Source organism: Lasiodiplodia theobromae (genome assembly GCF_012971845.1).
Source record: "Lasiodiplodia theobromae strain AM2As chromosome Unknown scaffold_23, whole genome shotgun sequence".
Taxonomy (NCBI): Eukaryota; Fungi; Ascomycota; class Dothideomycetes; order Botryosphaeriales; family Botryosphaeriaceae; genus Lasiodiplodia; species Lasiodiplodia theobromae.
In genome coordinates this window covers 169,049-194,930 of record NW_023336439.1, presented here as the reverse complement: position 1 = coordinate 194,930, position 25,882 = coordinate 169,049, and the positions used below count along the sequence as shown (strand labels likewise).

At 56.1% G+C, this 25,882-nt stretch overlaps 6 protein-coding genes across 6 annotated transcripts; 3 read left to right on the top strand and 3 right to left on the bottom strand.

Moving 5' to 3' along the window:
- Positions 1-1,803: 1,803 nt before the first annotated feature.
- On the top strand, positions 1,804-5,603 carry LTHEOB_7571 (Snf2 family helicase; the record flags this gene model as incomplete). The annotated part of the gene is made up of 2 exons (XM_035516952.1): positions 1,804-5,529; positions 5,580-5,603. The coding sequence occupies 2 exons, from the start codon at positions 1,804-1,806 to the stop codon at positions 5,601-5,603; spliced, it is 3,750 nt and encodes a 1,249-aa protein (XP_035371080.1).
- A 955-nt stretch (positions 5,604-6,558) lies between these two features.
- Positions 6,559-8,686, bottom strand: LTHEOB_7570 (Nima interactive protein; the record flags this gene model as incomplete). The annotated part of the gene is made up of 3 exons (XM_035516951.1): positions 6,559-6,903; positions 7,129-8,448; positions 8,507-8,686. 3 exons carry the CDS (start codon positions 8,684-8,686, stop codon positions 6,559-6,561), a joined length of 1,845 nt encoding a protein of 614 aa, XP_035371079.1.
- Positions 8,687-9,221: 535 nt separating this feature from the next.
- LTHEOB_7569 (tRNA-dihydrouridine synthase) lies at positions 9,222-11,618 on the top strand (the record flags this gene model as incomplete). The annotated part of the gene is made up of 3 exons (XM_035516949.1): positions 9,222-9,498; positions 9,558-9,606; positions 9,665-11,618. 3 exons carry the CDS (start codon positions 9,222-9,224, stop codon positions 11,616-11,618), a joined length of 2,280 nt encoding a protein of 759 aa, XP_035371078.1.
- Positions 11,619-12,774: 1,156 nt separating this feature from the next.
- Positions 12,775-15,446, top strand: LTHEOB_7568 (C2H2 transcription factor; the record flags this gene model as incomplete). Its single annotated transcript, XM_035516948.1, has 4 exons — positions 12,775-12,827; positions 12,938-13,792; positions 13,993-15,067; positions 15,138-15,446. The coding sequence occupies 4 exons, from the start codon at positions 12,775-12,777 to the stop codon at positions 15,444-15,446; spliced, it is 2,292 nt and encodes a 763-aa protein (XP_035371077.1).
- Positions 15,447-19,462: 4,016 nt separating this feature from the next.
- On the bottom strand, positions 19,463-21,426 carry LTHEOB_7567 (F-box domain-containing protein; the record flags this gene model as incomplete). The annotated part of the gene is made up of 2 exons (XM_035516947.1): positions 19,463-21,326; positions 21,380-21,426. The coding sequence occupies 2 exons, from the start codon at positions 21,424-21,426 to the stop codon at positions 19,463-19,465; spliced, it is 1,911 nt and encodes a 636-aa protein (XP_035371076.1).
- Positions 21,427-24,236: 2,810 nt separating this feature from the next.
- On the bottom strand, positions 24,237-25,522 carry LTHEOB_7566 (Methyltransferase domain-containing protein; the record flags this gene model as incomplete). Its single annotated transcript, XM_035516946.1, has 3 exons — positions 24,237-24,279; positions 24,328-24,887; positions 24,944-25,522. The coding sequence occupies 3 exons, from the start codon at positions 25,520-25,522 to the stop codon at positions 24,237-24,239; spliced, it is 1,182 nt and encodes a 393-aa protein (XP_035371075.1).
- Positions 25,523-25,882: the final 360 nt, after the last annotated feature.

The window sequence follows — 25,882 nt, the reverse complement described above, 5'->3', positions numbered from 1 at the left end:
GCCACCGTGCCTGGCGCGAAACGCTCGTTTCGTCGCGCCGCTGCGGCTGTCGCCCAGCAATCAAGTCGCCACCGGCAAGAAAGAAAGGAAGAAACGCACACCACTCGGCCTGACATGTCCTTTTGTTCGACGAGCGTATACCATCTATTTCTCGTGTACCTACGTTGCTCGACACTTGCCTTTTCTTGCTCTTGCGCGTCATGGGATAACAATGTTACCAGGATTTCCTTTTTGTCTTCTGCTCGGCGTTCAGCAACAAATGCAATTGGAGCGGATGGTCTCTTGAATTTTCTTCTTGGCTGGGGTTGGAGAGCGAAGCCGCTCTCCTGGCACCCCGGTATCCGATGTTCTGCTCTGCGTTTTGTTGGCTTCAAGTTTGGATTTTGTGTTTGTTATCTTGCGCCAGTCCGGCCGGGGACGGTGGTGGAAGTGACGCAGGGTGGGGGGAAAACGGGGCCCGGAAGGGCGCGCATTGCGAAGGGCATTAGTTGCGGCGGCGAAGGGAAAAAGATGGGAAGGCAGGCTTTGGGAGGGGGTGGGCCGATTCCGGCGGAGTCTTTGGGGAGGCGAAAGGCACATTTGATTTCTGTTTTGGCATGAGTTACCTGCGATCGTCGTGTTTGGTTGCTTCACAGTCTTGATTGTCCCTTTTCATCTCGATGGCTTGCGCCTTGCGTCAGACATGTTGGTGCGACGAGCGTGCAGCGTGTCTGGGCACCAAGCGAGAGAACGATACTCGATATAGCCCGGCAGTATACCAGTCCCGTTCGGATTTCTGTTTCGCTCTGTTCCTGGTCAGGCTGATGTTGGCGGGCAGCTGGATGATTTGGAATTCCGAGTAGCTGATGATCTTCATTTCGCAGACGCATGAACGACTGCTTTCCGGCACGCATTGCGGGACGAGTGATACAACGGGCATGGCACTGTGGTGGATTGTTTGCTGCGGGCGGGCTGCCTCCCACCAGCTGCGCACCCGTCGGCGCAGGGAGGCCTGAGCAGCGAGTAGATGAGCATGTGACCGCACGACAGCACGACAGGGCAGCTGAGCGGCGCTCGCTGAAGTGATTCGCCGCGCGCGGGTGCGAGCATCCGGAGCTGAGACCCCGCGGCAGCCTGGAGAAGCTGGGGCGGCCACAGGGCTAGCGCTGGCGGCAAGGCTGCCGTTGAGAGGACCCCATCTTTAGACGCGAGGCTCAGGGCGCCAGCTTTGTGCTCAACGAGCAGCTCCCCAGATTGTCTCACCGGGCGCGCTACGTTAAAAAGCGCCATGCTGTGCGCCCGCCCGGCAGGCCAGCCTTATGCTGACCCATCGAGGCTATTTAATACGTGTGCTGGCCGTTTCTTTGCCGCTCGCCCTTTGCCACGGCGGTGATTGAGTCGCGTCCAGCTTGCGGCAGCAGCGCGTGTGCGTCATTGGTCGCCGTCCCCGTCAGCTGCACCGCTGCTCGCTTTGTGGCCTTTGAGCCGCATCGCCAACAGCCCGGACATCCGCAGCCTCGCCGCCGCTCTGCTGCACCCTCACGCTCTTTGCGCCTTCTCCGGCCACGGCCCACGCGCTGCTGAAGTCGCTCGTTCGCGCCGCCGTCCTCGCGAACGCGTGCGAGCCCCGGAGCGCGTCAGCCTGAAAGCGCGTCACCCTAGGCCTGCGCGCACCGCCAACCGCCGGCTTCCTTCCTTCCCGTTCGGTGGGCGAGGAACCCTTCGTGGAAGCCGCGCCCTCGTCGACGCACTTCAACACGATCCTTTCCTTTGCACCGTGTCTTTTGCAACCCACCTCAGCGGCTCCACCCGCATGCTTCCACCATGAGTTTGAGCAACCTGGCTCCCAACGCTTCGGCGCAAGAAATTCAGGACGAAATTACCTTCTTCCAGATTCTCATTGACACCCTCGACCCCGACTCGGAAACATTTTGGCAAGACAAAACCGACCGAGAAGAAGCCATCGCCAGCCTGCAGTCACGCCTCGACGCCCTTCAAGCATGCACGGCAGGCCCTTCATATGCGAACACCAGCTACCAGCCTGCCCTGCCTGCCCTGCCTGCACCCTTCCCACCACATGGCGTCTACCAGCAACCTAATGACCCTTCCAACTTTTTCACCTCGAACGCCCGCAAACGCCCAAGGACTTTCGACGATAGCCTTACTGCCGATCATGCGAACAAGTCGAGCCGGACCACTCCCAGTCCTGCTGCTACTACCCCGGGTACCTCCAGCTCGAACGACTCGTTTCCAGAGCTGTACGAAACTTATCCTCCGCAGACCCAGGCTCAAGCTGGTGGGGTGAGGTATGCGCACAGCTCACTCAACCAGGTGCTGGAACCAGCCAGACCAAGTGAGGTTCACCAGCACCCGGGGTCACAGCAAGATAGACAGGACGTCGGGAACTCTTATGCGTGGGGCTGGCCCGCTCAAGAGACGCCGAGCCATCAGCCGCACTATCAGATGCAATCCCAGCGACCTCCGCAGCCGGCTCCGACCAACTTTCACCAATCACCGCGTCCCTTTCAAGGTGGCACGCCTGCCGGGCCCTCAAACGGGCCATTCCAAGTGCCTTTGCGCGTTTCACACCACAACCCCCCGCCATTTCAACGTTCTTTCTCCTCTCAGTCCATGAACGCCCAGGTCTCTAGGCAAACACCACAACGCTTCCCTTCTGCGAATGGGGTATTGTCACGTTCCGTACCGTCTCAGCCCATCAAATCCGAATATCCTAATAGCAGTCCTCTGCGTGCGCCCATTCCAAGGCCGAGAGATCACTTCCAGTCGTCGAACTCAAGCAGGGCTGGACCCGGCCGTTCTCAGACCACCAGTAATGGAGTTGAGATCATTGATCTCTGCGACTCTGATTCCGACTCGGACATCCAGGAGGTGGCTGCGTACGCAAATCGAAACCGCCCTGTCAACCCAATTTTCACACCAAGGCACGCCCAGCAGACCGGTTTCACACCTCCGCGACAAGCATTTAACACAAGAGTCCCCCGAACTATTGGTTCACAGCCCATCTACAATACCTTGCAGGGAACCTTTGATAACCCGGTATCCATCGATGAATATGAGGACTTCTTGCAAATTGTCGACAATCCTTGGCCGCGTAGGGATCCTACTCGAGGCGGTCCTTCGATCCCGACTACAGTGCAGGGCGGCATCGAGCGTCCCGACCCGTTCACTAACTCAACAAACACCTACTTAATGGGCCACATGGCAGGCTATTACCCAAGCCATGCAAACCTTAACAACATGCCCGAGCGTCAGCGGGAATGGCTCGACCGCTACGGTGGATATGGACAATCTGCCCAGGGGTCGAGTGGCGAGGCTGTGAAGAACATGCTTAAAAACATTCGCCCTGATGAAGAAATACCCCCTGAGCGCCGCCTTGCGACTCCCGAGGCTATGGCTGTTCAACTGATGGAGCACCAAAAATTGGGAGTCGCTTGGATGAAGCATATGGAAGAGGGGTCGAACAAGGGCAGCATTCTTGCTGATGAGATGGGCCTCGGTAAGACCGTCCAGGCTTTGTCCTTGATCGTTTCGAGACCTCCTGAAGATCCTTTGAGGAAGACAACTCTGGTCATTGCACCTGTCGCATTGATGCGGCAGTGGGAGCGGGAGGTCAAGACGAAGATCAAGGGCGGCAATCATGCCTTGAAAGTTATGACATACCACGGTTCGAAGAAGAAGTCCTTCAGAGATCTTCGGCAGTTTGATATTGTCCTTACGTCTTACGGAACGGTGGCCTCGGAGTTTACCAGGAAAGAAAAGATCAGAGAATTCGAGGCCCGCAATGCTGACGAGCCTGAGGGAGCCGCACCAAGGCCAAAGAACGAAGACTACCCGCTGCTAGGGAAAGATTCTTTGTGGTACAGAATCATTCTCGATGAAGCTCACAACATTAGGAACAAAGAAACGAAGACATCGAAAGCTTGCTGCGACTTGAAAGCCGTTTACCGACTATGCATGACTGGCACGCCCATGATGAACAGAACCGACGAGCTTTACGGGCTAGTCAGGTTCCTTCGGATCCAACCCTACTGCGAATGGGGCAACTTCCGGGCTGACATCAAAACCTCGCTTGAAAAGGGAAGCAAGCCAATTAGAGAGGATGGCATGCGCAAGCTCCAGGCTTTGCTAAAGGCCATTCTTCTTCGCCGCACCCAACAGTCCAAGATAGATGGCAAAGTCATCTTCGAGCTTCCACCAAAGACCATTGAGGTGGAGCATGTTGTCTTTGACCAAGATCAAGACGATTTTTACAGGGCACTCGAAAGCAAGACACAACTCAAATTCAACAAGTACCTCAAGGCAGGTACTGTCGGCAAGTCATACTCGCACATTCTGGTCTTGCTGCTTCGTCTCCGCCAAGCGTGCTGTCATCCGCATCTTCTCAAGGACTTCGCGGAGCCCGCTGCAGGTCTCTCTGAGGATGAACTGCTCGAATTCGCCGAGCAGCTGAGTGAGGATGTTGTTTTACGCATCAAGGCAGAGGAGGGAGCATTCAGCTGCCCGATCTGCCTCGACGGCGTTGAGAACCCAGCCATTTTCCTACCTTGTGGTCACAACGCTTGCAGTGAGTGCTTCGCACGGATCACTTCCGATCCTGCGCGAGGCGAAGAAGGTTATAAATGCCCTAACTGCCGCGGAAAGCTGGATCCCAAGAGGATTACCGACTACAACTCTTTCAAAAAGGTCCATATGCCGGACGCCCAAGAAAATGAGGAGGGACCATTCGCCAGGGAAGAAGCCTACGCAAGCAGCGATTCAGAGAGCGATGAAGAGGATGATCTCGATGGATTCATTGTGCCAGATGACGAAGTCGAAGGATCAGGCTCGGATCGCTCGAAGCCAAAGCCCAAGAAGTCGAAGGGGAAGGAAAGAAAGGCCGATGCGCCCCCCAAGCAAAAAATGACACTTGCGCAGCTTCGCAGGGAGGCTCACAGGAACATCGCTGCCAAACAACGCTACTTCAGGCGGTTGTGCAAGGATTGGGTCACCAGCGCTAAGGTGGACCGCACAATGGAACTGCTCCACAAGATCAGGAACGAGGACCCCACCGAGAAGACACTCGTCTTCTCTCAGTTCACCAGTCTGCTCGATATTGTCGAAGTACCCTTGGCTCGGGAGGATATCGAGTACACCCGTCTTGATGGTTCCATGTCTGTTGACCTGCGCAATGAGGCCGTGAACCGTTTTATCGATTCGCCTTCCTGCAACATCATGCTCGTCTCGCTGAAGGCCGGTAACGCTGGTCTGAATCTCAATGCAGCGTCTCAGGTCATCATCTTGGATCCTTTCTGGAATCCCTACGTTGAGTATCAGGCAATTGGTCGCGCTCACCGTCTCGGACAGAATCGACCTGTCGTAGTGAACCGGATCTTGGTGAAAAAGATGGGAGACGAAGGTCAGAACCACACGGTTGAGGACCGCATAATGGCGCTCCAGAAGAAGAAGGAGCAGCTGATCACAATGGCATTGGATGAAGAGGCAGGGAAGAGCCTCTCGAGGCTGACTATTCAGGATTTGGCCTTCCTCTTCGTAAGTCACAATGATTTCGCAAAACCCCCATTTCTAATCCGTATTCTCAGGGAGTGCGCGCCAACCATGGCTAGCCATGAAGAGTACATGACATTCTTCCCAGTCCACCCTGATGCTCTCGATCGGACTTTTTTTTTTTCTCGTTTATCATTTGCACGCACCTTAGAAGTCTTGCAATATTTGTGCAGGCTCACAGGCAAGCGAACAAAAATGGCTTCAACGCATTGATACCCTCGGCATGGTTTCACGGTTTTGCTGGAGTAACGACATCCATGAAAATTCAGGGTAATTGCAATATTCAGTCCGCACGAGATGCATCTATCCACCGCCAGAGAGGTAGTTTCTGTTTTCTTTTCTTTTTTTTCTCTTCTGGAATCAGAGCAGTTAAGATGGTGACTTCAATTCCCTTTGATGCGGTGCAAAAGAATGAAAAGCCGATGAGAAAGGAGAAGACGGGACAGAGGCACATATACGGGGTTTCAGAGCTGGCTTACTCTTTTCTACATTTCTTATTTGCTTTTTTTCTGGTTCGGGGCTAGACAAAAATATCTTCCTTTTCTGTTTATCCTTACCTGTGTGGCTGATCAATAAAGCATGTAATTTCCAGAGGGACTTTCGGCGAAAGGGGGCAAATTCTATGCAACGATGAATATGACGCTAAGTTTATCATGAGAATGTTGTCCACATGCATGAGAACTAGGAGTCACGATAGTAGAAGTCAATGACTAATGCGTGGAGGCCAGCCAAGTTGAAGTCAAAGGTGAATAAGTCAAAGGCGACTCCTCAGGCCCTAACCTAGTAGATATTACCATGTTTCGCCATGTGAGTAGTGCTAGAGGCACGCTTTCCCATCATCGTTGAAAGTATGGACATAATTCATTAAATGGGGATCCTTGGTCCACAGAAACCCACAAACAAGCCCTCGCTCAAAATTCAATTCCCAATCAAAGTGGAGAAAAGGGAAAACGCCCTACCATGCGATAGTACTTTGCACTTTACCATAACTCCTCCGCTCGCCTAGTCACTTGGCTAATCAGCCAGCCCCATCAACGCCTCAAGCTCCTCAGGGCTCAGGGTACTCTTCCTCCGCTTCGCTCTGCCTTTGACGTTACTCCTACGCGGCGTCCGCCTGGGACGCGTATTGACGTTTTCGTTCTCCTCAACGATGGGGTCGTTTTCGATGGTGGTGATGGCAGCGGCGGCGGTGACTTTTCGGTTGTCTGCTGCTTCTTTCTTCTCCGCTGCCGCAGTCCTAGCCGCAAGAGCAGCAGCTTCTTCGGCTTCTTGCGCTGCAATGGAGAGCTTTTCTTGCACTGTCAGTTTCGGAGATGGCTCGTCTTCGTGCGGGAGTGGAGAAGAGCGGCGTTTGCGGGTCTATTTGAAAAAGCAAAGTTAGTTTTCATACACTCTAGGAGTGAAAATGCATGATGCTAAAGTGTCGGGGATTCTGCGAAGCGTGCCATCTCTATCCAAGTGGTCGTCTTTTGTTGGTGAGGAGATGATGCTACGTGAGGGATTGTGCTTTATTATGGGTGTTGGGGTGAGGAATCGTACACTACGTGGGATGCCACTTGGACGAGGCGTGGGTCTGCCGCGCACTTCAGACACTGGGGGCTGCGGCAATTGCCTGGGTGCGGACAGCGGGTTGCTTGTGGATGAAGGCTTGGAGCCTGATCTTGAGTTCGATTTGGAACTAGCTCTAGATCCGGACTTGACCAGGTCGACTTCTGAGGCGTTCTCGTCGGTGAAGGCATGGTTGGGGGTGTTGTTATTTGAGGGTGCGAAGATCACCTTCCGAGGGGATCTCATGTTGCCGTCAGATTCCCGAAGGGCGTTATGCGGTGTCGGATCGAGCTTGATGTCGAAAAGGTCCGTCTTTCTGCTCTCAGGCACAGGCTTCTCCGGGGAAGGAAGTGCCGGCTCTTCGTCAATATCATATTCCTCCTCATCTTCCGTATCCACTTCGCTTTCCACTTCTCCTTCGTCTTCTTCTTCGTCTTCCTCCTCGACGGGAGCAAGCATGCCTCCAGGACAGAGCCCCATTCTCAGTTCGTCGAGCGTGATTGTGTCGCCGCCGTCCATCATGCGCTGTCTCCAGCCCTGCATCATGGTGACCACATCGCGCCACCTGGACTCCATCTTTTCCCAGCCATCTCGTAGCTTCATGATCTCATCCTCTCGCGATTCCACTTCTGAGATGGGTACGAAATTGGGGTTCGTCAACAGGCTCCGCAGGTGTTCAAGTACATGGTCCATGTCGGTAGCCAGAGCTTCATACGAAGTAGGGAGGGCATGGGCCATGGTGGTGTCCGGATAGTCGCCATCTACATGTGCAGATTCTTCGTTATGGCCGAGCTCTGGCATCCCCTGCAATTCTCTCAAAGTTGCAAGCGTACTTCTGACCAGGCCGATGAGATTGTCATTTTCGTCGCTCAGGCTCTGGCTTAGTTGGGTGAGGAACTCTGTGGTTTCTTGTCTGAGGCTGTACTCAGCATCCTCAAGGCTGGGCATATCGTCATCTCTGCCCATGCTGGCGGGGACGGTGGACATAGAGCCTGGAGTGATGGTGATGCTAGCGCCGACCAGACCCGTCTTGTTTCCTCTCTGCTGCGCGGTAAGGTGTGACTTTAAGCGCTGGATCTGCACGTCGCGCTTGCGGACGTCGTTGGCGCAAGCGGTGCGGACCTGTTGCACGGTGGCCTTGAGGCGGACCATCTCTTCGCGCAACGAACGGGCGGAGCTTTCGGCGGAGCGAAGGGCGGTTTTGGCAGAGCGTTCAGACGATTGAGCGAGCGATAACTGGCGCTGTAAATCTTCGCTGCGCTGTGTCAAACGATCGAGGGTGGAGGCAGCTTGCTGGTTCTCGGCGCGGACGGCGCGCAGCGTCTGGCTGAGGGAGTCGCGCTGTTCCTGCTCGCGCTATGGACCGGAAATGCAATCAGGAGGAGGCAGCATGTCAGCGTGGAAGGAAGCGTACATCTCTGCGCAAGATCAGATCGTGGACGAGGTTGATGATCTGGGCCATTGTTTCCTGTTTGCCGCCTTCGCCCTTGGACGGATGCGCGAATTCGATGGGCTTGCCATTGCGCAGAAGGCCACGAGCCAGCAGTAGGTTGTTGAGATAGCTGGACGCGCTTTTCAGGCTCTGCGGATCCATTTGGGGCCTGGCGTTGGGTGCGGGGCGGCGTGCGAGATTGGTGTTCTTGAGGGGAACGCGGCGTAAACAATGGCGTTGCTAGGTGGGCGCCGCGCTCGGTCCAGGCCTCGATGCTGCATCGCCCTGCACTCTTTGACGCACACGAGCAAATCTTTTGCCACCAGAGAGCCAGGTAGGTGCATTACGTGCATCAATTGCTTGCACCGCGGTTCCCCAGCCGTGCCTGTCTCAGCGCTTGGACGGCCCCAGACCGCGACAGGATCATTGGGCCGCAGCTACCTGCGATAGCGCTGCACGTGACGTCGAATCTACGAAGATTTTCACCTCGACTTCCATCAACCTCATCCAAAGACCACCTCTCTGCTCAGCGAGACTTGCGAGCTGCCGCTTTTCGCCCAGGCCGGAAAACCCTCGGTCACGTTGCGGCTTCTGTCACGCCGTCTCGGCGGGCCTCTTTCCTCGTTCGGCCAACACCATTTCCGCCCGGGCTGTCGAGACCGCAACTCAAGTCACGCTTCCCTTTACTTTTCGCGAAATGTCTGGCGAGGACGAAATCCTGCGCACCGAGCCTTTGCCGGCAAATTCGGCTGCAATCCCGCCGAATCCCGTCGACGAGTCGGCGCCATTAGGGCCGCCGCCGTCTGGAACCGTCACCACTGACCCAGCCCACCCGCCTCAGCCGCCGTTGCCTGGCGATTCAGCCATGACCAAAGCAGAGAAGGTCGAGCGTCACGGTTTACCTGAACCAGCATCTCCGCGCCACGGAGGTGAGTTTGAGAGCTCCCCGGCGAAGCGCATCAAATTGGAGAAAGGTATCCACGATCGAAATCGCAATGCCCATCGAAAACACGATCTGACGTCGTCGACGCAGGCCAAGTCGACTCCAATAGACAGAAGGGGGTTGCGCCGATCAAGCCTGAGTAAGTCCACGGGCTATGACGCTGGTATTGGACGCCTCTCCGGCTAATGACTCGCCAGGTATCTCATCGACCCGGCCTCTCTGAGACATGGCCGAGTCGTGGCCCAGAAAGACCCGGACGATGACGCTGCTGAGGCCTCGAGGCATGCCGCCCAAGACGGTGAGCAAAAGACAGGGAAGAAGGGGAAGAAAGACAAAGAGAGGGGCCAGAATAAAGCCCGCGAGCATCTCAGGCAACGCGACGCCCTTCAGCTTTGTTCCACCGTGGCCTTCAGCAACGAATTCTCCCCGAAGGAATGCCAGTTCGCCGACAAGTGCAGGTACGAGCATGACATCCGCAAGTACCTGAAGGAAGGTAAACGCGAAGATCTCTCAACCTTCAAGATATGCCCCATTTGGGATGTCAGAGGCTGGTGCCCTGCTGGCTGGAAGTGTCGGCTGGTGGGCACCCATTCGGAAGAGGTGGCGCATCCCGATGGCCGCAAGGAACTTGTCCTCATCGAAGATCCCGAGCGGAAGGCTAGGGCTGATAAGGCAAAGGCTGAGCTGGGTGACGAGCTGGGTCACGTCAACGTCGTTTCCCCGCAAGCGAAGATCGAGCTGAGCAAGAAGAAGAGGAAGACACCACGGGCCGACGCCTACCTGGAGTATCTGAACCAGTTCAACGAGGAACTGAAGAAGAAGGACCCTGGTGACGCAGATGCCAGAGAGGACAACAGAGCACAGTACAAAGAGCCTCCGTTCTTGCCGTCAGAGAAGCGCCGGATTTACTATGGCCCGGAAACTCCCGTTCTAGCTCCCCTGACAACACAGGGAAATCTCCCGTTTAGGCGTCTATGTGTGGACCTCGGCGCTCAGATTACCTGGTCCGAGATGGCGATGGGCATGCCGTTGGTTCAGGGAGCTAAGAGCGAGTGGGCTTTGATCAAAGCGCATGAATCGGAAGCTACGCCACCAAGGTTCCTGGGCAAAAATGACGTCGTCGCTGGATATGACAATAGCAAAGACCTCAAGTTTGGCGCCCAGATTGCGGGGAACAAGCCGTGGATCGCGCTCAAGACGGTCGAGGTCCTCACCGCCCTGGCACCCCACCTTCGCGCCATCGACCTCAACTGTGGCTGTCCGATAGACCTCGTGTACCGGCAGGGCGCCGGATCTGCCCTGCTTGACGCACAGGGAAAGCTTGATAAGATGCTACGCGGCATGAACGCCGTCTCCGAGAACATCCCCATCACCGTCAAGATCCGCATGGGAGTCAAGGACAACGAGCCTACTGCGGAGAAGTTGGTCCAGAGGCTGGTTCTCGGCACCCCAGAGGCTCGCAAATCCGGAGAAGGTCCTTGCGGCGTGGCTGCCATCACGCTGCACGGCAGGAGCCGCCAGCAGCGCTACACCAGATCGGCCGATTGGGGATACATCTCAGAGGTGGCAGCGCTGATTAATCGGCTCAACGCTGAAAGAGCTGCAGCGGTCGACACGGCTTCGGATGCCGATCCGCGGCACTTGCCCAATGGCGGCAAAGTGTACTTTGTTGGCAATGGCGACTGTTACTCGCATGCAGACTACTACAGGGCCATAACCGAGCACAAGGTGGATTCGGTCATGGTAGCGCGCGGCGCGCTTATCAAGCCGTGGATCTTCGAGGAAATCGAGAAGGAGCAGTATCTCGATAAGCGGTCATCTGAGCGCCTGACGTACATTGAGAAGTTCGTCAAGTACGGGCTGGAGACGTGGGGGTCTGACGAGATGGGCGTTGGCACGACTCGTCGGTTTCTGCTGGAATGGCTCAGCTTCACTTGCCGATACACGCCGATCGGGCTGTTGGAGCAGCTGCCGCCAAACATCCAGGACCGCGCGCCAGCGTTCAAGGGCCGCGACGAGATGGAGACGCTAATGGCGTCGGACAATTACAAGGACTGGATCAAGATCAGTGAGATGTTCCTTGGCAAGGCGCCTGAAACGTTCAAGTTCACGCCGAAACACAAGTCGAATGCCTACGAAGCGGAAGGCTGATGGATACGAGACGGGTATTATTTGCGGAGCTGGCAGAGCGGAAGGCTGGCGTGCTGGATGGTCGAGATGCTGGGATCACCATGAGGCTCTGTGGTTGTTGGGCGGCTAGGCTGGATCTCTTTTTTCAGGGACCATTTTAGTGGGCTGCCGCATCGCGTTATAGCCGGCCGGCAGCTTAAAGCGGCTATTTGGGAGGGTTGCGCCCCACGAGGCGGTCACGCCCGGCCGTTTTGTGCGAGGCATTGGTGAGGCTCGACATGACAATACAGAATCAGTAATCATGGTGTGGGATGATGGCGCACGTGCGCACCAGGGTAGGCGGCGATGCGCAAGCTGTAGACGATGGTGGACGCGCATGGCGCGCTCTCAGTGCAATTTTGGACGGCGACGAGCCTCCGCATGCAGGCGGCGGTCGGTGACGGGCGGCGGCCCTGCGGCGTGACACAGCACAGCATCAGGCACGGCCGAGGGCGATCACCACAGTGGACCGCCGAAGCACTCGCAGAGACGACGCTGGGCTTGGCCGATCGCAGCGCTTCGCCGTAGGGCCGGGCAGGAACAAAAAGGTTCCAGCAGCAGTCATTGCGCCATGGGCCTGGCGGGAAACGGCCCCTCGGCCCTCTGGGGAAGGGTTCCCGCCCGCTGTCGTCGTCTGCTTGGGCGCGGCGGCCTCTTCGCCAGCCAGTGGAGAGAAGTCCGGCAGCGCCCCACTGGGCGAAACGGTCGTGCGCGGCGTCACTGCTCTGCCCGAGGAAGCTCCCTCAGGGTCTTGTTGCTCGCTTGCGGTGGTGACGACGTGGAGGAGGCGGGCGGCGGAGGCTGGTGGATCGTCTTGCGCATGCTCGACTCATTCGCACGCAGGCCATGAGGTCACGGAAGCGAGGGGTGCGTCTTGCCCACCACGCGTGCGACGCCGCGAGCAGGACAGATCCGTCTCCACGTGTGGCCCGGCCCCATCTAGTCGGCGAGCTTCGAGAAGGCTGCCGCGAGCAACGGCAGCCCTGCTGCACTTGTGGCGCGCGCGACTGCCAGGAAGGGCCGAAGGGATGGCAGGGCAGTGATTAATGCTGCTCGCCGCCGCCGCTGGCCATCGTGCCTCAGCTACCTCTGCACACCCGCCCAGCACCTACGTATTGCTCAGCTCGCGTGCCGTCACATGCGCGAGCCTTCCGCCCCCAACCTCAGCACTGCTCGCCGCGACACGCACCCGTGCCCTTTCGTACCCAGCCCGCGGCCCTGCTAGTTCCGGCCGCCATTGGCCGACTGCATCATAGCGCCAGGCGAGTCAACCGTTCCGCTGCTCAGCGCCGTCGCCTTAGTTACCTAACCGCGCCCGCCCTCGCCATCCGCATCCACTCCGTTAATTTGGCCTGGCTCGCGCGTCCTGCCACTGCCCAGCGCCGCGTTCCACCTGCTTGGTTCGATCCAGCGGCTCCACCGACTGAGCCGATCCCACTCGCCGAGTCTGGCACGCCGATTGACATAACCGCCGTCCGCCGCTCCACCGAGAAGCTGGCTTCCCTACAGACGCCTCCTCCTCTCTCCAACTCCCCCAACTCCTCCGCCCTCGACCGCGAGAGCACCGTCGACCCCACTCCAGTCACCACTCCCGTCTTCGCCCACCCCGAGCCCGCTCGCTCCAAGGAGAAGGGCCTCCACTTCTCCTGGCAGTCCACGCCTTCCGGCCACGCCCACCCGCTCGACCCGCTCGAGCTTGACGGCGACATTTTGTTTGACGACGCCGCCGACTGCACCCGCCCGCTGCTTCCCGCTTCGCCCCCGCCTCTCGGGATCGGGCAGCAACCGCTTTCGCTCCACCAGGCTTCCAACCGTGCGGCACAGATGGCGGCCATCGACGGTCCTGTGGATATCGCCACTTCCCGGCAGAACTCAACCTCGCCGCGGAACCAAACATCAACACTCAGCGCTGCTCTCCAGGGAGCCGCAGCCCAGCCCATAGCCACGCCGACCTCGGCTCCGAGGAGTGGCAACGATGGCCGCCTGAGCATAGGCGCCCGTCAGGACTCCATCAGCCACATTGGCTCCTACTATGGCACTGGAGCTCGCCCCATATCCGTGAAGGATCGCCCGCGGCGAGAGAGCACCACTGCCGGCAGCCTTCTCAACGGCATGAGCTGGGGCGGTGTCTCTGTCGGCAGCTGGATCAGAGATGAGTATGTTCCCAAAAAACTCCCCCACCCCCACCCCCCCCACCATTCCAGCGTCCTTCCAAGTATCTGGAGCCGCTCGACTCGGTGCTCTGTCGCCTGTGCCGCCCCCGGGTTGGCTACGTCATATGCGTCTCGGCCGCTTCCCCGGCATTCCCTTCCCCACCCGTTTGCAACAATTGGCCCGGCTAACCCGCACTCAATAGTATTGTGATGGCTGGCACATCGCCGTATGCTTTCGGCCGCTCCCCTTCGTTTCATTCTTCGTCGTATCTACCAAAGATGGAGGCGAACTTCATGAAGGACTTCAACTGCTGCGGTCTTACGCTGGATTCGCTGCACGAGCTGCTGCAACATTTCGAAGAGTGCCACGCTGCGCCGTCTGCGACCATGCAGAGGTCATCGATATCCGGCCAGGGCGGCTTCAACAATGGCGGAAGAAATTCCATTACCTCTGGCGGCATCAATCCTCAGCAGGCTGAGAACCAGCAAATGCCGCACCAGCAGAATGGCTTCAGGCCGCAACAATTTCAAAACCAGCAGTTCACCAGCAACGGCTTCAACAAGAGCCAGCTCTCGACTGTGCAGGACATGGACACGCTCGAAGACATGGAGATGGATGATCCGCAAACGCCAATGGGCGTCCCGCAGCAGCAATTCAGCGCGCAACCGCCGCAGTTCGGGCAGAACAACGACCGGCAGCCGCAGCTGAATATCAACCTTGCAAATAACGTCCAGAACCAAGCTTTCAGGACGTCGACCCCGACAACACCCAACACCAACCACCCTGGATTCCCTCTGCAGAACAACCCTACCGTCTCGTCAGTAAACACGCCGACGCTAGGCGCGGCGGGCCAGCAGAGAACGCCGGATTCGTCGGTGCCGGGCACTCCCGGCGAGTTTGACCAGGACCTCGGCAACTACTTTGGCGGGCTGCCAATGGGCATGAACGCGCAGATGATGCAGGGCAACAACATGGACTTTGGGAACATGGGCTTCAACCAAAACGGCTACGACTGCGTCGATGGCACAATAGACCAACCGGCTAAGCGGCTGTACAGCAAGCAAGGCGGTGGTCTAACGCCACAGCAGTTGCAGTTTGCGCTTCGGCAAGGAAAGCTTGGCACGGACAGCGAGCTGGCCAAGCAGCTCCGCGCATCGCAGCTGATCATGGCCAACGGTGGCATTTTCCCTGGCGAGGAGATTAAGCCGTTCAAATGCCCGGTGATTGGGTGCGAAAAGGCATACAAGAACCAGAACGGTCTGAAGTACCACAAGCAGGTGAGTGAAGGGCTCCTGATGACAAAAAAATTGGATGATCTCCATCACTAACGCTCGGATTCCTGCACAGCACGGACACCAAAACCAACAGCTTAAGGAAAACGCCGACGGCACCTTTTCTATTGTCGATCCGGAGACTTCCGTGCCATATCCTGGCACTGTCGGCATGGAGAAGGAAAAGCCGTACCGTTGCGAGACGTGCGGCAAGCGATACAAGAACCTGAACGGCCTCAAGTACCACCGCGCACACTCTCCGCCCTGCAATCCAGAGCTCAAGCTCAATGCGATGAACCTTCTCAGCGCTGCGAACCTGCAAGGCATGAATGTCAACGTTGCTGGCGCAGGGATGGCAGGGATGGGCAACGATGGCATGTTCTGACTCGACCGATACGACAAACTTCATTCCGCTCGAACGACAGGCTAATGCGAATTGAAATATGGACAGTGCGCATCAACGGCTTCCCTTGAAATCGCCCCTCTGGAAAACTCGTTGCCATGGATTGTCAATGTATCAATTCGCATTAGCCTGACGAGACGTCGTTCCAGACATTTGCCTCGCAAGACGAGTTGTGTCACGACCTATATTTCTCCACGCCTTATGGATGCTTCCAACCGGACTGCTTATGCGAGGCGTTTCTTCGTCCTTTATAGAAGGCTCGATTTCCCTGTTTTTGTTTGAGATGAAGTTCTGCACATAGAATGGCTGGTTGGATTCGCCTTTCGATTCGTAAAAAGAGAGGACTAAAAATTGAGGCTTCGTGCAAGCGTTGTCCCTTTTTTCTTTGGGCCTTCACTCTTCACAGATTCCCCCCTCTGGTCTGCTCCTCTCCGCGGAAGCATTTTGGCTTTTGCCATCACTAATTGCATTGCGTGGAGTGGGATTCTGCCATCTGTATTTGCCTTCTTATACCTCTCGTCACGTTCCCCCTGGTACACTCGTCTGATCACACGCCATCCGTGCGATGCGGGAGACGTTGGCCGACTTTTTTTTGTCCTTTCTGACATTATTTTTTTATGCGAAACCAAACCATGGCGTGGGATGCTGGGATGAAATTCTGCTCTTGCTATTCCCACTCGAAGTTTGAAGTTCGGTCAGGCGTTTAATACTTCTGCTTTCAAGCCGGGTATCGAAAAACAAAAAAGTTTACTCTTTCCTTTATTTTTGTTTCACCTCGCTCTTCACTTAACAGAGTACAAAATCAATTCGGCGGGTTATCCTTCCCACCTTTCTTGTTGTCTTTCCTTATGTCTCGGAGATTCCTAACGACAGGTCGCGATCCCAAGTCCGTTCCGGGGCACGGATGATTCAAGAGCATGGACTCGTCAAGCAAACGTCACTCTCCCGAACCGCGGCCGAAGTCGAATCTGCCGAGCGGCTAGCAATTCCGATCCGACTCCTTTTCTTAGGCTACCTACCAAGAACGCAGGAGGTTCATGCTAGCTACCACTGTACGGCCGAACGACTTGGTGACGCATTCACTTTTGAAATAGCGCCCTTGCTTGGACATGGCAGAGGCCGGAGGACACGCTCTTCGGCGACAACCGAGGCGACACTCCGGAAGCGGGCGGGTTGCACCACGAAGTTGGCAGCAGTCACGCGTTGCGCTGCCCGAACAATGCGTCGCAGGGTCGCTCCCATGCCTTGGTTGTATGGAGGCGATCTTCGATGTTGAGCGGTTGTCCTTCCGAGGGCTAGTACCTGGGAGTGGATATCATGCACTCCGGATCCGGCCTGCTTGGCTCGTCGTATTCCTGCCTTGTTCGCCTCATTACTAACTACCCAGTTGCTGCGAACATTGACTTCTTGTTGCTCTAGACTATCGGTCCTATTTCGCGCCAAATCAATCGGGTGGGGCTGCCATTCCTTGTTTGCTACGCCTGTAGTATTTACGTTCGCAGCGTCAGACGCATTTATATGCGACCTTGCATCCAGCCATCTGCCGGGCCTGGTCACTGCGTTTACCCGAATGGCGGTAGTCTTATAGGCAGGCATATAGATGGGTGTACAACTCCATCTTGCATCTAGCATGCACCATTATGGTGCAGCATGGCATGGGTCGGCGTTTAAACAACACGGCGCCAGCTGAACCGGCGCCACCGCGCTCCTGGTTGCAGTCTGGATTCATCTTGGCGCCTGTCATTGTCTGGCGGTTTCTCTTCCGTTCCTGCCCCTCTTTCCAGCTCTCGACAGAATGGTCCAATAGCACGGGGTGGCGCACCCCCCGCGAGCCCACAACACTGCAGGCGCAATTACTTTCTACTACAGGGTGGCGTTTTCTTGCGCCACCAACGGTTCTCGCCGTTTCTTAGTCTACCCTTGGTAGCGCCGCCGACCCGAGTGCCCGCGTCTGCGTCCGCGCATTCACATGCATGCTTATTATGTACTCTGGAAGCTAGCTGTTGCACCCTCCCTTCGTCCGTCCCGCTTCTGTTGCAGATCGGCACTACTGCTGCAGTGCGCGACCATTGGAGATGCAGTATGCAGGAGATAGATTGTCTTTGGGATCAGACCCATACCGCTATAGATCGCTTTCTCTCTCTTCCTCTTCCTCTCTGCCAGCTGCATTGACTCCACAGAAAAAAGAAGAAGAAAAATCTGCCCAGGAAGAATTCCACATGGCTACGATCGTGCGGTGTTTCAAGCTGGTACATGGTTGTTTTTCTTAGTATTACATCCCTGAAAATGAATAATTGAAGCCTTCGTCAGTGTATGATTGTACATACGACACATCCGGGGAAAAATCCATCCGGATGAGAAATTCAATAACTTCGACTGTATTGCAACGCTAAGAAAAAGGACCTCGTCGCTGGAGAGTCATGCAACATAGAAGCTAAAAGGCCTTGGCCGACAATACTTAGAACTAGGATTCGGCAAGCCTCAATGCTTCTAGACAACCTCACACATGCACGTGCTTGGTGCAATATTCATTGAATTGTTCAAAAGACGAGCCCAAGGAGGGAGACCTGGGTAGAACCATGTGCACGTATGCTCTCACTTCTTATAGGAAGTTGTCTTCTCGTACTCCACTATCAAGCGTGAACTACCTACAAGCTTTCGCTTAGATTTAGACTTAAGTATCTACCTCTGGTTCTACTATCAACGTGCGCTTCCCACGGGCCTTCCCCACTAAGTGACGTATGGGACGTTTGACTTTAACGCGAGGAGCCGATGAAAGGTAACGGTGAATTCTCATGGCACAGAACGGAAAACGATAATAAGCCCTGGCACCCTGAAACAAGAGTCGCGTTCGAACTTGCAACGCAGATCCACGCTTCTGCTTCCGGCTCCCCGGATAGAGGGAAACTCTGTACGTCACCCACTTTCACATCAGATCTCCCACATCCCCCTCCCACGTCGCCAATTACTCAGCTACTCCATTTCGCATGCATCCCGCCCATCTTAGCTTGATGACCCGCATCTCGCGCTCCGGATCAGCGATTGCTGCATAATTTCCCCCATACTAGACCCGAAATATCCACGGAATCGTCACCAACAGCAAGCAACCTTCCCCGCGATCCGGCACAATAGTAAGTAAGACCTTGCGCAAGAGGCTCTCCCCGCTACGAGACCGATTGGAGGGTCGGATGAAAGGGAGGATTGGCGGGGAAGAAAAAAAAAGAGAAGGGGGAGACGGACTCCTGTCGGAAAAGGAAAAGCGAACGGCGGGGGGGATTGACAGCCCGTCTCCCCGTCGTCCGCGGAAATGGCCAATTTTGACGATGATGGGTGGATGAACTTCGGGGCCCGGTGTGCGATCTTACCTAGGGTGTTTGGATTGGAAGTGAAACATGATCGACTAGTAGCAGCGTGGATGAGCGGTAACTACTTCCCGCCTGATCCATGTACCTGCATGAAAGAGGAGCATAGCATAATAATGACTGCAACAAATCTTGGTGTTGCGGACCCCGCGCGGAGTACGAGACCCGGGGGGAAAGCGCCCGCCACCTATATCATTGCTGTCAGTAGAGTGTGCCGTCCGGTTCGCTGGGAAATTGCAGATCTCAATGGTCCAGTTTCTTGAAGACTCTGTCCTGTCCCCTGTTTACGCGAAAAGTGTAGATCGTATACCGTTGAGGTGGTGACGCATGTGGCTGGGCCGGCTGGGCTCGGTGGTGATTCAAGCACGATAGGGTGGGGAAAATGCTCGCGTGCCGTGTCGATTACAATAGCGGGTCGGAAGTAATGATGGTGGCTGGGCAAGAAGGGCCCGAAACTTGTTTATGCGTGGGCTACGAGATCGGTGAGACCAGGATGAGTTCGATAAGAGACATTTCTGACAGAGGTTTTCTATTAATGAAAAAAAATGTCGTACTCATTAAGGCATATGCATCTAAGGTATAGTGAGCCACACTTTCATCCCCACGACCCCGCATCCCCTTCGCCTGAAGAAATCATCACCAATTGCTCGCACTCCCCAATCCCAACCCCCTCACGAACCGCACATCTGCCGCCTGTCTCTCCAATGCCCTTCGCATTGTCCGCCCATACTCTTGCTCTCTCGTCCGCTTTGCCAACTCCTCGGCGCTCTCCATTCTCTCCTCGAAGTCTCCTTGCTCAAACAGCGGACGCGTACCAAAGCCCAACAGGCCGATACGCCCGTCGCCGGTCCAGACGACAAGGTGGTCTTTGTTGAGGGCGGTGTTATGCGCACTGTCGACGCTGCTGCGGCAGAGCGTAGGAACGAGCTTCTGGACAATGTCACCCTCGCCGTGCTGCTGGGTTGGTGCTGAGAAGAGAGTGCCGACGTCGAAGGGGCCATCGTCTCGCGGGGCGTGTGCTTGATGGGATGGGTCCGAACGGTCAGGGTTGATGTTAAAGGATCGGATAGGCGTAAAGCCATCGCGCTCCATCCATTTCACATTGCCATCTCCGTCGCTGTACACGAGGCGTGCGCCATGCGTGGTTACGCTGAGAAGCTTGGAGGACGAGGCTGTCTGCCTGTTTTGGATGCAAGCACCACGGTTTCGGACGGCGGAGCCGGTGTCGCTGGAGAGAATGGTGTGGCGCGGGTCGGCGGAGAGGCCGAAGAGCTCAAGGGCGCCTTTGCCCTTGTACTCGCCGGCTGCGATGATGGTATGGCCGGTCACCGAGGGGTCCCTATGGACTGCGTTGTCCAAGGACATGCTGTGGAAGCCAAGGTTACGCGGGATGAAAGGATGGTGGATGAGGGCCATGGAGGACAGGCGGGCACCGGAGTGAACAGTGCCTCGGAGGCGGGGGAAGAAGCGTCTGTCGTAGTTCAGAAGGCTGGTGAAACGACCAGCTACCCAGATGTCACCATTGCCGTCCCATTCACGGTCAGGCAGGTGAAGAATAGACAGCGGGCCGGGCTGGGAGAGGGCAGCGTGTTTTCGGGGCACGTTTCCGAGCAGGACATCACTGAAGCTGTCTTTCGGCGGGGTGCCTGCGATCAGCTCACACCGAAGCGGGAGGTTTGAATCATCCATGGACTGTTGCTGGCGCGGATCATGCAGATGGATCGTCATGTTGGTGCCCACAGTGACGGGGGTTGGGTGGCGTGCTTCTGAAAGGGTCGTGATTGGAAATGGGTACTTTGATTCAGAGACGACTTGCAGTGTCTCGAGGTCGACCTCTTTGAGGACATTGAGGACGGCAAAGTAGCCTTTGTTCTGCCTATTGTCGATGCTCACGCACTCCACCGCGCCCGTTTCCGTCATGACAGCCTTGCTCTCTGCGAGGGGGGCATTGCCCGCCAAGAAGCCCGGCTCAGTCCTCCCAACCATGGCGCCTTGCTTGGTATCACTTTGACTGATGTCCCAGACGCCAATGCTGCCGTCGTTCAACGGCGCGAAAATGCGGTCGGCCATGCGGGTGGCCTCGTCGTAGTAGACGCCGAGGCCAGTCGCCTCGGCAGGCTCCCTGTCGTCGCCGTATGCCTGCTGCAACCAGCTCATCTGCACGGGAGCGTGCCTTGCAATGAACTCCTCGTAGAAGCTGATCCTCTCACCCGGGTACGAGGGATCCCAGTTGGCGAAGGCGCGCTGGCGCTGGGCGACGGCCAGCCTGTGGGCGGCCATTTCGGGGTTGGGAGATGCAGGGCTTCTCTCTTGCACAGCACTAGCAAGCTCGGCCATGTGAGGGGTCATGTGCGCGAGAAGCTGCTGGCGGCGGCGGATGGCCTCGGCGCGCGAGTGCTGGTAGCATATCGCTTTCCAGAGGCGGTCGTCTCGGAAGACTCGGAGGAAGCGGCGGGACACGGCCTGGAGGCTGATGATATCAAGGGGCTCGAGGACTGGGCTGCTTCGTCAGCGGAGCTGCTCATGCGGGGCGGCCGGAGGGTGGGATTGTACTTGCAGCTTGCGACGTAAAGAATGAGCTCGTCCGGAAGCGAGTCCATGATCGCAGCTATGGATCGAGGCCGTCAGACTAGGAATGGGCAAGACCCGGGGGAAAGAGGGGGGAGAATGGAGGGGCGAGGCATTGTTATACACCCCGGATGCCGCATCAGAGCTCGGCCCTTATCGCCAGCTATCACCCCAATCCGGAATAGCGTCTTGCCCTCCGTCTCTCCCCCCAGACAACATCCATTGCTCCTCTCACCCACCCACCTGGTCAGCGAGCTGCCGACATGCCTAAACTCGCAATTGCACCTGTTTGCTGCCTCAGTGGCAGTTTTTTGCTCACAGAGAGCCAGCGCTACTTCCACTTTCCCAATTTGGTTAGGTTTCTGGAACATTCCTTATTGCCATCTGCTGCTGCCTATTGCGCCCTTCCAAGTGCTGCTCGACATTCGACATTTCCATGTTACTCGCATTGATTCGAAGCAGAACGCACCATGTGTGAATAGAAAGTCCCTCCTCGTATACCGTATGCTCCCCGCTAGCGTAATCCCTCCCTCTTTGTCCTTCTGGACGTTTCCTCAGTAGAATCTCCCCGGACTATCTTCCCAGCTTCTTGCCGCTCTGTCTCGAGAACGTCCTCATTTTCCGTTGAATCCACCAGCAGGGGCGAATTTCAACGGATCGTAGCGCGTGACATTCCTCGGGTGCTTATTCCGCTCTTTCATCGACATTAGCTCTCCCTTGGTCTGCTGTGCGTGAGGGTCCACGTTCTGGTTGAAACCGTCTCTATAATGGTGTCGGTCGCAACCCTCGCGAATGTTGAACCAGAACTTGCAGCCTGCGGCGCTGCACTTGGCGATGTGGCCGAGATTAATGCAGCGCTGCCGCGATGTGCTCTTGCATATGGTGCTGCAACAACGACTCAGCGCTGACCCTGCCCTTTTATTGGAATCTCACCATTGGTGCGTTCTTTTGGCTTTCCTTTGGATTTGGTCCATGTTTGCATTCGAAGTGCTTGCTACCGGCCGTCATTTCCTTGATGTCTTCGAGTAGAGAGCAACGAGGCCAGACTCACAGTATGTACGCAGATACTATAGCCAGACCAGACTGATGACCACGTGCTTTCTTGTATCAGCATCTATAAGAGGATTTTGATGGCTTCTTGAGGCCTACACTTGGCGTTTGTTCTTCCGACGGTCCGTCTTCTGAAACTGATGTTGCTCGCCAGCCTTCAGTACGAGGTAGAAGCCGACGTCGTGGCAAGACCTGCTGCACAAGATCAAGAATACCGGCCTTCTGGGCTCTTCGCGATGGCCGTGGGCAACTCTCTGTTAGACTTGATACATCTTGGCCCTATGAGGTCTGTGATGGGCCTGCACGCAACCGACGACGGCTACCTGCAGGACACGAGACTTGTCAACATCCAGAACATGTTTCAAAGCTAGAAACGCTGCTTCCTAACTCTTGCGAACCAACATCCACAAAGGTGCTATTATAATGCTTTGTGCGTACTTGATTCCTAACGAGTGCTACAAAGGACGCAACCATACCTGTTGGTGTTGAGAATTATCATTTATCGCGTTCATTCTGGCCTTCGTGGCAATTCAGAAGTTTTCCATGTGCCTTTTGAGAAGAGTAATTAGTGGATCGATGGGGAAACAGGGTACCAGACTATGGTAGAACTGCTCATGTTTGGAAGCGAAACGCCAAGTATCCAGGAAACACACCTTAAATTGAATCCTCAAATTTGTTTAAAGGCGTCGCTGGTCTTGTTCTAGTTTGAAGGCGCAAGACATATAACCTCCCCTGGTTTTCGATTGTGAACCCGCCTAAAACACCGAATGAAGTAGACATAAATATTCATAATGTTGTCAAAGGCAGGTCTTTGTTGGAGCCCGACCGCGACATCCCTTTCTCTTAAAAGTGAAACGAGAACAGGTCGAAAGGGAGGGGGAAAACCTCCACTGGTCCGACTTATTGACGAATAAGATGTCTTGCTACATGTCAGAGGGAAGAGGAGACACGCTGCTTACCGCAACGTGATATCTGTAGGTTAGTCTACTTATCAACATTCCAGTCGGATCTAGCATCTCTTTGAAGTTTTGCACGGATGAAGACATGATGGAAATGCAAGCATGGCAAGGTTGATCTAAGCATTCGCTTGTAACAGGGTCTGCGAAACTGGAAGTGCGTGCGTGTGGAGAACGAAGACAGGCATATCAATGAGGTCGGCAAGTATAAACGCTCGAGACGCACTTGACGCGGACAAAACCATGTATATTGAAGGGTTCAACAGATATTGAAACAATGACGCATGTACGGATAGCATGAGAAAGTTAGCAACTACTAAATCGCCAATTCATATACGAGAACGGACCGTTGGGAAATGAAACAATCAGGACAATTACGAAGAGGTGGCCAGGCGAGTGTTTCCTTTCCCTCGATTAGGCTAAGCGAAGCAACCTTGAACCTTGTTGACTGAATAATGCCACGGCGTGAGGAAATTCCGAGCGATAACCCTTGCTGTTGCAACGGTGCTGATAGCGGGTGCATGCCGAACATTGGTGGCGTCCGTACTTCATAAAGCCATTGGTCAAAGTACGTCCTTGATACAGCAAGCGAAGAACAAGCGACGTGACGACGATGATGAATATGGCCCAAGTGCGAGAACCGCACTGGCATTCTCGGCAAACCTCGCTCTCTTCTACATGCGAGGTTGGTCTAGCCACCTGGTAGTGCGAGTGGGTATTTAGTGGAGCGCACCTCCGGTTTTCTCAACACACGTCTATACTCGCGTGGTTGCTTTTGCCTGTAAGCTTTCGTGTATCTAGGAAGACGTGTCGCGCTGACAATCAGCTCTGTGGCCTCAGGAGTCATCTCCGGACGGTTTCTGAGCGCAGTGGACAGTCCTGGAGGCACGTCAGCGACATTCGCACAAACGTGACATTGACGCTCACATCTGCCAGTAATAATGCTTCTTACGGTTAGCCATGTCTTTTCGCACATCAACAAGGAATAATTCAACTGCCTCTCTCGACCAGCCAAGAACTTTGGTCAGAAGCGCAAGGCTTATGCCCTGGAGGCCCTGACTCAAGTTTTCAAACGTCCACCGCCCAAGCATCTTTTGCTTCTGTCCCTTCGGCCAGGCTCCGACAGCCCATTTCACGACTTGCTCATTTATATTTTCGAAGCCTAAGTCCTTCATCTGTTGCGGGAATTTGTCACTGGCCATTGTATCGATGCCTCCTGTAGCGGCTGCCTCATGCACCAGGATTGCCCATTTCTGCAGTGGATCATCCTTTGTCACGCTGTCATCATCGCACCTCGTGGGGAGCTGCCCCTCTTGCAGCTCGAGCCAGCCACCGGGTTTCAGGTGCTGGTAGCATTGTGCAATGAAGCGCTGCCAATTGTGCATGCCCAGGCAGAGCATCCGAGCATGTATGAAGTCGAATTTCTTGCCGTCGAAATTCCAGTCGCTCTCGGCATCATCCACCAAAAAAGTCACGTTCGGAGGTACCTATGCCCACGTCAGCTGCGCGCATGGGAAGGCTTATTGCCGGAGAAGCCGCGTACCCATTCAGGCTGGATCGCAGATAGATCGGTGCCAATGACTTGGGCGGCGGGGTTCTCGTCGGCAAACTCAATGGCCCAGATTCCAGAGCCGGTGCCGACGTCCAGGACATCCTGCACATTGGGCGGGATCGGGGCGGCGTGCAAGGCGCCGTCCAGCGACAGGCGCCAGACATGGTGCTGGAGGTCGAGGCGGTCGGACTCGTCGTCGTCATTGGGCAGCCAGTACGCGTCTTCTTGGAAAGCATGGTAGCGTCGGCCGTGCTCGTAGCGATAGTTCACGACCTCGGAGTTGAGAGATGTCGTCGTCGAGCCGGCGGTCGACGAACCCACGGCGGAATCAACATCCGAGTAGAAGTGGTCGCTGCTGCTGCCCGAGGCGCTGTCGACGTCGAGCTGGTATGCATAGCTTGGCAACTGGAGACCGGCGGGCTGGTAGAGCGGCGGGCCGGGGACGTGGTGCTGCAGGGATTCGGGCAGCGGCAGGGAGGACTCGGCGACGTCTTGATGTGCCACCGGAGCGGAATGGGCGTCCGCGCGCGTGGAGCTCGCAGGGCTCGTTCTCGGTGGTGACGCAGGCATTTGGAGCGCGTGAGAGCGGGCGCGGTCGCGCTGGCGTCGACGGTGCTCGCAGCAGCATGCCGGCAGCGGGGAGAACGGGAGCTGGACGGGCGCTGGGTCGGGAGGAGCTGGCTGGCGGCGCAGCTAGTGGCGGCGACAAGAGAGAGCAGGCAAGCGACCAGGCGCTCAGAGCAGGGGTGTCATCTCGCGCACGTGGAAACGCGGGCCCCGATCCGCGCGCCGCTTATTCTCACAACGCCAGGACGGGAACAACCTTGGTCTCGCCGCCTTCGATATTGCGCTTCACTTGCACGAGCCTGCTCCATTGCGCCCCGTGTGGAGAGTGAGTTGCGTCGCCGTGGGCGCCGCTCCGACTCAATC